This window comes from Mesocricetus auratus, unplaced genomic scaffold (assembly GCF_017639785.1).
Source record: "Mesocricetus auratus isolate SY011 unplaced genomic scaffold, BCM_Maur_2.0 Super-Scaffold_100009, whole genome shotgun sequence".
Lineage (NCBI taxonomy): Eukaryota > Metazoa > Chordata > Mammalia > Rodentia > Cricetidae > Mesocricetus > Mesocricetus auratus.
In genome coordinates, this window is record NW_024429193.1 from 58,230,889 (window position 1) to 58,244,107 (window position 13,219).

General features: G+C 43.6%; 1 protein-coding gene across 1 annotated transcript in view; it reads right to left on the reverse strand.

The window, feature by feature from the left end:
- Notch2 (notch receptor 2) overlaps nucleotides 1-13,219 on the reverse strand; it is a 135,857-nt gene that overhangs the window by 28,295 nt on the left and 94,343 nt on the right. Inside the window, exons 13-19 of the mRNA XM_013123808.3 lie at nucleotides 10,542-10,734; nucleotides 9,023-9,168; nucleotides 6,628-6,741; nucleotides 5,340-5,459; nucleotides 4,782-4,934; nucleotides 1,566-1,794; nucleotides 647-848 (exon numbers count right to left, since the gene is read on the reverse strand). Coding sequence (XP_012979262.2) covers nucleotides 647-848; nucleotides 1,566-1,794; nucleotides 4,782-4,934; nucleotides 5,340-5,459; nucleotides 6,628-6,741; nucleotides 9,023-9,168; nucleotides 10,542-10,734 — 1,157 coding nt within the window. The remainder of the gene's footprint in view (nucleotides 1-646; nucleotides 849-1,565; nucleotides 1,795-4,781; nucleotides 4,935-5,339; nucleotides 5,460-6,627; nucleotides 6,742-9,022; nucleotides 9,169-10,541; nucleotides 10,735-13,219) is intronic.

Here is a 13,219-nt window from a genome sequence, read left to right on the forward strand (position 1 = left end):
TGTCCTGTATGTGTCTGAGTATGAACTGACCCTCGGAGGTGGGTCACTGGGTGGGGAGGGGGTGTGGACACATCTTGTTCTTGGCTTCCCTGCCCCATCTACCTGCCTCCCTCCCTCCCTCCCTTCTCCTTCCCCCTCCATCCCCTATCCTCTTCTCCTTGTCCTTCTATGCTTCATGGACACCAGGAGGTGAAAAGACTCCTATATAAGCTCCTGTGACCATAACTTAGCCTTGTCTCAGGCCCATAAACAAAAGCAGCCAGCATAACCTGAAATCTCTAAAAACACAAACCCAAACAAAGCTCCTTTAAAGTTTCTTTTTAGGGATCTGTAACAGCAACAAGATGCTAACATGCCTTTCTCCCTCTACTTCTACTGTAAAAGGTAGGTACCTGCTCACTGTCTGCCATATTTTTCTTTAGCTCTTGGTAAACATCTTCAAACAACCATAAGCTTGTTAACCCACATCATACTGCTGGTGTCACCATAGTCTAGAATGTTCCAGCTACCAAGGTGGCCCAGATTCGTTTCAGGAAGAACCTGAGATCCACAGTCGTCTCTTTTTGGATGGTTCTTCCTGCTTAGAGTCTAGATAGAATCCCCAGCTACTGTGGGGAGCCGGGAGGATGGGAGGGAAGCAGATTACCTGGCAGTTTTTGCCAGTGTAGCCCAAGGGACAGGTGCAGCGGTAGGTACCCAGGCCATCAACACACGTCCCCGCATTCAGGCATGGGTTAGAGTTGCACTCGTTGATATCATGGAGGCAGAAGGGACCAGTGAAACCCATTGGACACAAGCAGGAGAAGGAGTTGATTCCATCAACACATGTGCCACCATTGAAACAGGAGCTGAGAAACAAATGGGAGATGACGTCAGCCATGTTATCTGCAGCTCTGACCTGCTACTATAAAGCATGGCTTCTGAAATGTGGGATGTTATGGGGCAAACACCTCCAAGGCTCTGATACCTATGCTCAGTAAACCCTATAGTTTTCTAAACTAGATCAAGTTACGGTGAGGACTAACTTCCTTTCTACCAACCCTCTTAGGCACATTTAAATGGCAGAGTTGTCTGGAATCCTACAGAGGGGGTGTTTTCTGGGTTTTACCCAGTTCTTCTGCAGTTTTCTACATAGCATATTTTATCACTAAATCAATCTGCTTTACAAGAAAACTTCCAAATAGCTCTTTGCTCTGGATTTTTTTTAAAGAGAAGAAAAGCATTGCTAAAATAACATAAAGAAATAAACAAACGTCCCGAGAACTACTTAAACAGTGGTAACAGATCTACAAAGAGAGAACTCTTTAGGTCAACTGCCAGCTGGAACAAAGAGACCATGGAAGAACAGAACAGAATTGATGGCTCTTCTGCTCCATAGCAAGACAGAAGTGATGGTCTATCTCAGTATCCTTTTCAACCTCTAACCTTTGACCTTTTGATTACCTGTCTTTCAAAATCTGAGCAATGAGCGAGGAATGTAGAGAGGGTGGGTCCTGGCCCTGCAACCCTCTCGGCCCTCCCCTTCCCGGAGACTGCTGGCTGGTGGTCCCGGTGCACCCTCTCACCTGTCAGTGCACTCATCAATGTTGTTTTCACAGTGGGCTCCCTGGAAGCCCGGAGGGCACTTGCAGGTGTAACTGTTGACGTAGTCAGAGCAGGTCCCCCCATTCTTACAGGGCTCACTCAGACACTCGTTCATGTCTGTCTGGCACTTGTCCCCAATGAAGCCAGGCAGGCATAGGCAGGAGAATGCATTCACTCCGTCCAGGCAGGAGCCTCCATTCTGGCAAGGGTCTGAGCCGTGACAAAAGAAGTGGAACTCAGAACAGGAGCACTGATTTATTTCACTGTAAGCTTGTAAGGGCAAATGGCCATACCCTTAAGGAGCACAGTTCCATATTCACATGTGAACTCTTTACATTTGTTTTAACATGACTCCCTACTTATGAAAACTGAATTCAGTTAACACTTGCCTAAGATTTCTATCTGTTTGGTAATTAAGGTCAATTTAATCTATATTAACATATTAATTTATACAATTTACAGTCATAAAACTTGCATCGGTCCTCTACATATATGTAAATCAATCATGTGGCTTAACACACGCATTATCAGGAATCTTAACTAGTATTTTCAAATGTGTTTGTGGAGGCTGGATATATGCGGTCTGGTCCAAGTACATTGTACTAGTCAATCACCTTCCTGTGCTTCTCTCTCACTTTATTCTTTTAAAAAAACCTTTTAGGTAGCCTCAGAACACAGAGTAGTTCTTAAATTATTTTTAAAATCATATACTTAATCTTAGGATACTTCCACCGATAGTACTGTCAACAGGTTTTGAGTTAGAATCGTGCCAGGGCCCTGTGCAATCTATGACAGAGATTAGAGCAAGAAAGCCATGCTACAGCAGGCAGGCCATCAAGTTATAACACAAACATGAACTGAAAACTTAAGCACGAAAGGTCAGGTTGGCTTTATCAGAGGGACACTGAAGAAAGTGCCAGGCTCAGCTGGGTGACTCCCTCCGTAGCCCCAGGACTGTAAAGAGGTGAGGCAGGAAAACTGCTCTAAGTTGGAGGCCAGCACGAGCTGCACAGTGAGTTCCAGGTCAGCCTGAGCTACAAGTGAGAAAATGAGTTCTGTCTAAACATTCTTCTCTGAGAGAGAAGCAGTAAATGATCAGTCCCAAATGAAAGAAGGTAAATTATCACACATCTTACAGCTATAAAGAGTAAGATAAGGCTTATTATGCTAGGAAATTTGAAAACAAGTAAATCAGATAATGGCCCAATCAGTTTTTTGTTGTTGTTAGATTTTTTTTTCTTGTTTTGTCAGCTGGGTACAAACCAGGGCCATCTGTGAAGAAGGAACCTCAATTAAGAAAATGCCTATATCAGACTGGCCTATAAGCAACTCTGTGGAGGTACTTTCTTTATTAATGATTAATATGGGAAGACCCCGGGCCACTGTGGTTCCTGGGCTCTATAAGAAAGCAGGATGAGCGAGTCATGGGGAACAAGCCAGTAAGCGGCTCTCCTCCATGACCTTTGTATCAGCTCCTGTATCCAGGTTCCGGCCCTGACTCCCTCAGTGATGGAGTAAGCAGTAAGATGAAATAAACCCTTTCTTCCCCATGGTACTTTTGATCACTGAGTTTCAGAGCACTAGAAACCTAACTAAGACAGATGGAATCTTTGAAACACATTTTACCAGAGCTGGAGCTAAACCAAACTAAAATAATTAAAAAGTTAAAAGGCCCAAAAAGACTAATTTTAAAAAGGCTAAAAATTTGTCAAGAAAAAAGAAGATTCCATACATCACTATTTGGAATAGGTACACACCAGTTGTATACAATGTCTTCAATAAGAAAAAGCAGAAAATATCTTACTCTGAAGAAATATAAGGCAAATCTTAGGGGCTTTATTATATGTGAACCATAAACTACAAAAACGATCAAACACTGTGTCACCAATATTAAAATCTTTCCTTTCCAAAACAAAAACAAACACACCAACAAACAAACAAACAAACAAAACACAATGTGTTTGGAGGAAACAGTTCTACCTGACAATGGATTTAAACCTAGAACTACAAAGAACTAAATAATAAGATAAATAACCCAACAAATGTTTTTCAAATAGGTAAAAGACTTAAATGGAAATTCACCAAAGATTTGCTCACAAAGACCATGAGCAAAGGTGGTTGGCACCATCATCAGGAGGGCAATACCAATGAGACACCAGTGCACACACAGTGCAGGAGCTAAAGCTAAAACCACTGACGGCATCAAGTGTTCCCAGACATGGAGTCTAACAAGCACTTCTGCATAATTGTAGTGGGAATGAAAACAGGACAAGCCCTTAGAGAATACTGTTGTGATGAATCGGTACGACATGCAGGTCCCACATGGCTCATACTAAACACAGGGGCTTATTTCTGAGAATTATAATACCTTTATCCTTAATACCTAAACACTGAGAAAAAATCAAACAAGTAAATAATAAGTAGTCCAGGTAAAAATAATCAAAAAGTCTAAAATATGAAGTTCTCCAAATTCTGAAACCTTTTGAGAGTCAACATCATGCCACAAGTACAAATAAAATGCACCATAGTCAACCTGCAGATGCACTGAAAGAATTCATATGTAGCTTATATCAAGTTACCTTCAGGCTATGCATGTAAGGTATATATGGAAACATGAATGAATTCCATGTGTCCACTTGGGTCACATCCCCAAGGTGTGAACATTTCAAACCAGAAATTGTGGGATCTATGAACTTCTGCTGCTCAACACTGAAGACTGAGTATACCTCTCTGTATAGTGGCAGTGGAGGCCACTCATCAATACAACAGAAGAAACTAGTGGTGAAAACATGAACCAGCCTGAAATGCATTCTGACTGATAAGAGCCTCATCAAGGCATTGATTTGTCTGGATTGACAGAAGTAGGTCCGTGGCTGACGGGACAAAGAAGAGGAACAGAAGGTGAAGCAACAGAGGGACTTTCGGTGCAACAAATATGTTCACTCTGGTTGATGGTTTTGGTTATCATTTTGCCAAAACTGGATGAATTGTACAATTAAAATACTTGCACTGTCCCTATATTGTCGGTGTTTAAAATGTTATAGAGAAATGCTTTAAACAGAGTCTAATGCTTTAATTCCTAAAGACAGTAACTTCAAACTGAAGATTTTTAAACTACTACTACTACGCCACAACCTTTCCTCCCCCAGTGAGCTTTCTCTTGGTGTGGGGGGGGGCTCAAGGACAGGTGTACTCACTGGCAAGGCAGTCGTTGATGTCCTCCTCACAGTCCATACCACTGAAGCCTGGAGGACACTCACACACGTAGCTGCCCTGAGTATTATGGCAGAGGCCATGGTTCATACACGGCTTGGAGGCGCACTCATCAATGTCAACTGTACATCGCTGACCTAGAATAATGAAGAGGATAATGAACAGCAGCTCTCCGGAACATGGTTCCTGCAGAAGCAGAGGCACGTTGTCAACTTAGGGAGGCGTGAGTTTCAGTGCAGCATGAGCTTAGGGTGGGCGGGATGCAACTTCTCAACAGACACCTGACTTATGCAGGAGGTCCCTGAAAGGTGCCCATGTCCCTGAGAAATCCCTGCCAACTGCTATCTATAACTTGAAACTCTTGGGTTGGCATGCCTCTGCTACTTGAGGACTGCGAAGATGAAAACTGGGGGGGGGTTTGGGCCCCTCCAGATAGCAGGAAGACTGCAGGCTTCATAAGTCTAGGGCCTGTCCTGTCACCCCCTGTCATCTGAGGATCCGACTGCCCCATTTGCAGTGCAGAATGCATCCAGCATCATTACCTTGCCAGCCAGGAGCACACAAGCAGGTGAAACTCTCAAAATTAGGTGCCTCTTTACAAACACCAGCATTCTCACAAGGGTTTGGAGAGCAGGGAGCCAGCACTGTTTGACAGTTCTTGCCTGCAAAGCAAATGGCAGTCTGTGATGAAGAGGAAAAGAGGGTGTCCTGGGACTGCAAACCCAGACGTGCTCAGAGTCCCAGTCTAGGACCGCAGCTAAGAGACTCCAGAATCCGAGTCACACGTGGTCCTTTCAGTCTTGTCCCAATACAGCTAACCTGGTGACCTTGGGCAGATCATTTCCCTCTGACCCTTCTTCATAAGTGATAGTTAGGGCAGCATGACTCATGGAGGATTTCTTCAGATTAAATGCAGAAATTTACTCTAAGTTCTTATTAGAACAGAGTGACCCCTCAGCCTTCGCTACCTCCACTGTTACACTGGGGCTGGCTGTATAGATGTAAACACCAGCATCAACCCAGTAAGACTGGTTCTTTATCTCACAGAGGATTCAGCTCAGTCTCAGAGAAGTACTTTCACAGGAAAGCAGTTGGTTGCCAGGCAACCTCTACTCATGTCAACTGGATGCTGACATCTGCCCACTAATGAATGCTTCCTGCCTTAGTGTACTGAATGCAAACTTAGAGGAAAACTAAAAGAAATAAAATGATTTCATTAAAAGGGGATCAATCTATGTCTTTAAATCACATTAGTTTTCAGAAGGTAAGTTGTAAACTCAATCTTTCAACCTCAGGGTCGGCGACAAGGGCCTTTACCCACTGAGCCATCTCCCTGGTCCACTCAGTTGTTTCTGAAGTCAAGTTACAACAAAATCAACTTCAACAGTCACCCTAAAATTTTGTATTCAGAAAGAAAAACATATTAGCACAAATTTTCTTCATAATATCACGTCAAATGTCAAAAGGATGGATATCACTGAGTCAACTAGGTGCCAGGTTCTAACTATATATACTTAAAAGAACCAAACACTAAAACATGGAGCTGAAGATGAAATAGAGCCCTTACTGTGCAGGCATACGACTGGGGAACCAATCCTCAGTACCACAAAAACAGACAGATAAAAACCCACAAACACCAAAAAGCATAAATAAAGCAAGCTGTTCCGCTGCCGCCATGTTTCTGCAATGCTTAAGACGTGGCCCATGAGACCACAAGCCACCAGACACTGAGTCCTCAGAGAGGTATCGCTGAGTCACTGGGACTCAGGTGCTGGCACTGCCTAGTACAGGGCACACATCCCCTCCGGCCTGCTGGCCTGCAGTACCCACCTGTGTAAGGTAACGCGCAGTGGCAAGTGTAGCCACTAATGTCATCAAAGCAAGTTCCTTGGTTCAGACATGGGTTTGAGGCACATTCATTAATATTCACCTGGCAGTTGTAGCCTGTAGGGGGAGAAGGGGGAAACGTGTATACATTGAAACTGTCGACCTCTTATTACCTCAAGTACTGATCCATTCTCTTATTGTTAGGGAAAGTCAGATGTCACAGAAATGACTCTCATTTCTTTGGGTCACTGGAACATCCAACCACCCATTTTAGTTCTGAGTCTCTAATATATAGTCAATGGTAGGTCAACACTGTGAAGGGAAGGCCTGAAGGCCTAATGCTACTCTAAACACAGTGAATTCTCCATAATGAACCAAGAACTCACGGCTGAAAAGCTTGCTGCCATATCTAAACATGGGCCCTTTAACATGAAGCATAAGGTCAGAAAACGGGAAAACTCCCAAGGAAGACCTCAGAAATGAGTCCACTCTTCCACCTGTGTAGTCTCTACCATCAGAAAGCTATGTCCTGAAGCCTGAGAAATATGATTCAGGGGAGAAAACTTATTCCCACTAAAAGATGGGGAAACAACAATGTCACAATAGTGGGAATAAGGCAGTAACCAGATATTGCTCATCTTTGTACCTTCAACATGGCCCACACAGACCCTTAAAAACAGAGACTCCAGAGCACCATGAGAAAGGGGAGTAGGGAGACAGAGACCTGGGCTCAATGGAGTCTACAGCTCACTGGATAGGTTTTGATTTTATATTCTCATTTTCCACTTGATCACTGATAAGTAAGTTCTAATGAGACTTTAAAAAAATGAAAGTGCTTTTGAATCTACAAGTTTCTTGGCGAATGTAACGCAATATACAGAACATTAATGTCTGAAGTAGAAGTTCATAAATTTGTTTGGTGCTGCTTGAATATCCTTTTTCTGAAATACTTGGTATCTGTGCTAAATAGTTTTATGTCAACTTGACACAAGCTAAAGTTATCTGAGAGACAGGAACCTCAATTAAGAAAATGCCTCTACTTTGGAGATCCCCCAAGGAGGGCCTCACCCTCCCTGGGGAATGATGTGGGGACTGGGTGGGAGTTGGTGGGCTGGTGAAGGGGCAAGGGAGGAGGGGCAGGGGAGGGAGCTGAGATTGACATGTGAAGCATTCATGTTTCTAATTTAAATAAAAACATATATTGAGAAAAAAAAGAAAATGCCTCTATAAGATCTGGCTGTAGATAAGCCTATAGGGCATTTTCTTAATTACTGATTGATGGGGAAGGGCCCAACCCACTGTGGGTGGTGCTATCGCTGGGCTGGTGGTACTGGGTTCTATAAGAAAGCAGGCTGAGCAAGTCAGGGGAAGCAAGTCAGTAAGCAGTACTCTCCATGGCCTCTGCATCAGCAGGAAGCCTCCAGGTTCCTGCCCTGTTTGAGTTCCTAAACAACTTCCTTCAATGATGAATTCTGATGTGGAAGTGTCAGCCACATAAATCCTCTTCTCCCCATCTTGCTTTTGGTCACGGTGTTTCATCACAGCAATAGGACCCTAACTGGGACACCATCAGAAATATTTGGGATTTCTTACGGGTTGGATAGAGTAAAACTTCTTACATGTAAATAATGAGATATTTAGAGGATGTCATCGTGTTTCCAACACACCTTTTACACATAACCTGAGAGTAATTTAATACAATATGTTAGAGTAATACTGTGCATGCGCTTTCATTGCATGCTGGTGTTCAAAAGGTTCCTGGTGTTGGAACACTCCACATTTGGGGTTAGGGATACTCAACCTGTAATCAAGTTGAGTAGTGCTAAAAGACACTGAAATGTCAAAGAGCCCAACACAAAGAAAACTGATAGTAATTTTTTGGAGACACATTCTTCTGCTATGTATTTTTCCAGAAGGCCACAGGAAACTAAGTATCCAGAATAGCTCATGTGTAGGAATTTTCTGAGAAGGTCCTGAACACACCACAGGACCCAGTGACAGTAAGTACAATATTTTCATTCTACTTCCAAGAAGCTAGATGACTTATTATAGAATCAAGCCATGGCTAAGAAGCTTACTATTGGACACTCCAACTTAGGTTGTCAGGCAGCATGCAATGCACCTTTACCCACACAGCCATCCTGCTGGGCCCTAAGTGGAGTCTTCACTGTTCATTTTAAGTACTATTGTCCCAACAGGTGACCTCTCTGGGAGGCTGAAGGCAGAATGATATCTATTCACCTTTTACGCCCCCAGAGCCTCAGGAACTCTAATTGCTCAGTGTGTTTGTCGTATGAGTGAACAACAGCAACAAAAGGAATGGAAACAAGGACGGAACCAGTGGTATGCAACAAGGTGGAGACAAGGGAACAGGTACAAGAGTCGAGCCTTCTTTCACCTTTGAAACCCTTCTTGCATGTACACCGGTAGCCGTTCACCAGGTTGTTGCACGTCCCTCCATTCTGGCATGGGTTAGAAAGACACTCATTTTTGTCCACTTCACAGTTGACGCCAACCCAGCCTGCATCGCAGACACACTTATAGCTGTAAGAGGATAAGAGCATTTACTGTGGGGGTACAGAGGGACAACTGAGTCATAAGAGGCACGTAAGAGATGGGTGAAAGGTAGTCTCATCAATTCTTTTTGTTTTGTCTGATACTCTGCGCAAAGGGTCTCACTCTGTTGCCCAGGCTGGCCTGGAGCTCACCATGTGACTGAGGCTCACCTCAAATTCATGGTAATCCTCCTGCTTCAACCTCCCTAGTACAAAGACTACAGGAGTTACCTCATTTCCACTTTCCGAGGGATCTATACTCTATCACCTTTCACATGGAATGAGTCAGAAATCTATCTAGTGGGTTCAGTGCAGACCGACCTGGGGCTTCTTTGGCTCATTAGAACACCGGTGACTTGCAAACATAAGCAATGATTTGTCAACTATACGGGGCCTTCTGAAGGAAACACTATCATGAACTAAGCAAACTGGACAGCAGAAAATAAGCTAGTAGCAGAGCTACTCAGGCTTGCTGAGGGCTGTCCAGAGTCTCCCTGGCCAGGAATGTTTTGTTCTGATATTGAGCAAGAAAAGGCAAAGACCTGAAGATACCTGAAATAATACAATATCTGATATGAACAACATTAGCACTTAAATGTGGTATCAGATCATCTGGAGAAGCAGAGCTGCGGAGGGGGAGCTAGATGAGGGAGGAGCTGGGCAGGGGGGTACTGGGGAGGAGGGAGCTGAGGAGAGTGTTTTGAAGGTAGTCATATTCTGGATCAGAAATACGAGTTAAGCCATTTAAAAACAACAACAAAACTTATCTCTAATACGTTTTCCTTTCTTTTAGACATTGAAGGCTTGAGAAGTGGCAACACCCATGCTGTTTTACGACAAGCATGTTTTACAACAAGAGTTTATGGCATCTCATGACATCTAAAACCATCAACATGCCACACAACTCTGAGGCATGAAAGCTGCAAATGCATTATCATAGCTCTGTCTACAGTCAGCTGAGCCACTCCTACCTCAGAGTCCTCAGGTGCTATGACAGGACAAGGATAGGCTGTGTTAAGGTACACGTGTGTGTGTGTGGGGGGTCAATCTAGAATATCCCTCAGAACTAAATACTGTAATATAAAACATAACTGCTATATTCATAAACTACCTGGACCTTCCCATGGGGTCCTCATTGATTACTATGTAAAGGAGACAGTTCTTAGTTCCCACAAAAGTTCTCAGGCTGAGAAGACAGGCCAGCTTCTATGGACAAAGCAGTGATTTTAAAGACCTCGAAAGACCACCAAAGCCTTCACCTAAGTATCACGTCAAGTCCCCAGTTGACAGTTTCAGGCTATTGTGCTAGTGTTTCCTTCAGCTGGGTTTAAAAGCCCACTCCTAAACATGGGAGCTACTCACCCACTGACGCCTCCAGTGCAGTTTCCATGAATGCAGGGACTGCTCAAGCACTCATTCACCTGTAAGTAGCAGCTAGGATGATGGGGTCCCTCGGGGCATATGCAACGGAAACCATTCACATCATTGATGCAAGTTGCACCCTTGCGGCAGGGATTGGAGGCACACTCATCGATGTCAATGTTGCATCTCTGCCCTGTGGGGTGGGCAGTGTTACTCAAATGCAAACCCTCAAGGAATACGGTTAGGATGATGAGCGCATATGCAGACACTCTTCACTGGGGCAGGCTATAGTGCTGTAGGGCATTATGGGTAACAAAAAGCTCAAGGACTAACACTAAAAAGCACTTCATGCCATGCAAGGAAGGCACCAGGAGCACTTGCAATTAATAAGGAAGCACAGTTATTAACAACACCAGAACGCCACTGCAGCACTCTCAGGTAAACTGTTTCTACCTTAGAAATCTGGAACTTCACAAGCACTAAGAACAACAAATGCCACCAAAGACGGCTACCCCTCCTGGTGCTGGTGTGTGTGTGTGTGTGTGTGTGTGTGTGTGTGTGTGTGTGTGTGTGTGTGTGTGTGTGTGTGTGTATGCTGACTCTGCCTCACGAGCATTCTGTCATTTTCACTCAGTTAACTTTTTACATTTCTACTCATGGTAAATCACAATTAACTGGGATATGCATGGACTGCTTAGTTTAATGTTACATTGATGAAAAAGAATAGCTATTTGGTTTCATTCTTCGAGTCAAGTTAATCCATTTTCTTCCTCTGTAAGTCATCTGTAAACCAGCATTTACTGCCCTCCAATAACTGATAATTGAGAAAACGCATCAGTGACTCCCAGTCTATACCAATGGTTTTCAAACTTGATTGTATAAAAAAAGCTCATTAAAATATGATTTCTAGGGCTGCAGAAATGGCTCAGCGGTTAAGAATTGCTTACTGTTTGCCCTGAGGACCAGAGTTCAGTTCCCAGCACCTATGTTAGAAGGTTCTCAAGGGCCTGCTACTCCAGCTCCAGGGGATCCAATGTCCTCTTCTGGCTTCCAGAGGTACCCACAAAAAACATATATAAAGAGTGAGGGATTTCCAGGCTCCACTGCCACAGACTGTGATGGCTTGGGCCTAACAACCACATTTCATATGGTTTATGTATTCAAACACTAGAGCCTCTAAAACTATAGGTGCTGGAAGTACATGAAATCAAAGTGGGGAAAAAATCACAGTGGACACACTGAACTTAGGAGGCCTGTCTGCTCTAGCCTTCATCACCATTGCCTTAGGCTGCATAAAACAGTGCGGACTAAGCAGGCAATGTCTTGTTACATTTCTAATAGTTGAGATTTAACATTCTGAAATGCTGTAAAATTAAATTTTGCCCTATAATACTGTGAGTGAAATCTAGAAACCCTTTTGAAGGAATGCATCGACTTCAAAGAATACAATGTTCTGAATCAGGCTTAAAAATGTGTGGGTTTTTTAAATTAACTTAAGAAAGAGTAACACTGGATTTTATTAAGTTCAGGAAGTTCTGAATGAAAGTGACACATCCTTCAAAGGAAGGCATCAGCAGGCTTCCGCCCTCCCATGTACTCTTACCACTGGTGACTCCCGTGGTGAGGGCCCACAGTCTGCTCTCTCTCTCTCTCTCTCTCTCTCTCTCTCTCTCTCTCTCTCTCTCTCTCTCTCTCTCTCTCTCTCTCTCTCTCTCTCTCTCTCTCTCTCTCTCTCTCTCTCTCTCTCTCTCTCTCTCTCTCTCTCTCTCTCTGTGTGTGTGTGTGTGTGTGTGGTGCTGGGGATAAAAGTTGGGATTTGCAAGCACTATAACACTGAGCTACATCCCCAGTCCCTGACTTGCCTTTGAACAGTTTCCAGAATAGTTTTAAGTTATTTTGATGTGCATTAACACAAGTCCCTGCTTCCACACTCTATTGTGTAGACTGGTCGCTACTTCTGAAATGTTGCGACCTCCTGTGGTGTCCAGTGGGTATCAGAAAAGGCTAGTGCTGGCTATGCACCTGGGGGGATCAGCAATGGTCAATACGAAGATTTACTGTATGTTTCCTACCATTTACACTAAGTTAACTGGTGTTTAATGAATGACAGCGTGCTGCATTATGGACTCCAGGGTCCTGGAAAGATCAGTGATCTACTCATTTACTAATGTGTACTGAAAATTTCTTCTGTGCTGACTACTGCTGAAGGATAAGAAAGAGTTGGTCTCTCTGTAGCTGATGCCTATCAAACTGAGGGCACACCAGTTCCTTGTATGAACCATTAGGAGAATTTAGGAAGACAGTAGATTTGGGGGAGGCTGGAGTTTTTTGTTTGTTTTCTGGAGGTAGTTTGGGATTTGGGTATGTTTGTTTTCTTTTTATTTCTTTATTTTTCTTTTTTCTTTTGTTTTCTTTCTTTTCTTTTTTTCACACTTGGGGGATTGACTCCAGGGCCTCATGTATGCTAAGCAAGTCCTCCACCACTGATCTGTATCTTTAGCTCTGGTTTTTTTTTTTTTTGTTTGGTTTGATTTTAGGTCTTTACTTTTCATTTTGAAACAAGGTCTTACTAAGTTGCCCAGCTGCCTTGAATTCAGTCTGTGGTCCAGGCAGGCCTTGGACTTACGACTATCCTGCATGAACTTTCAGAACAGCTGGGATTATGGGTATCTGCCACA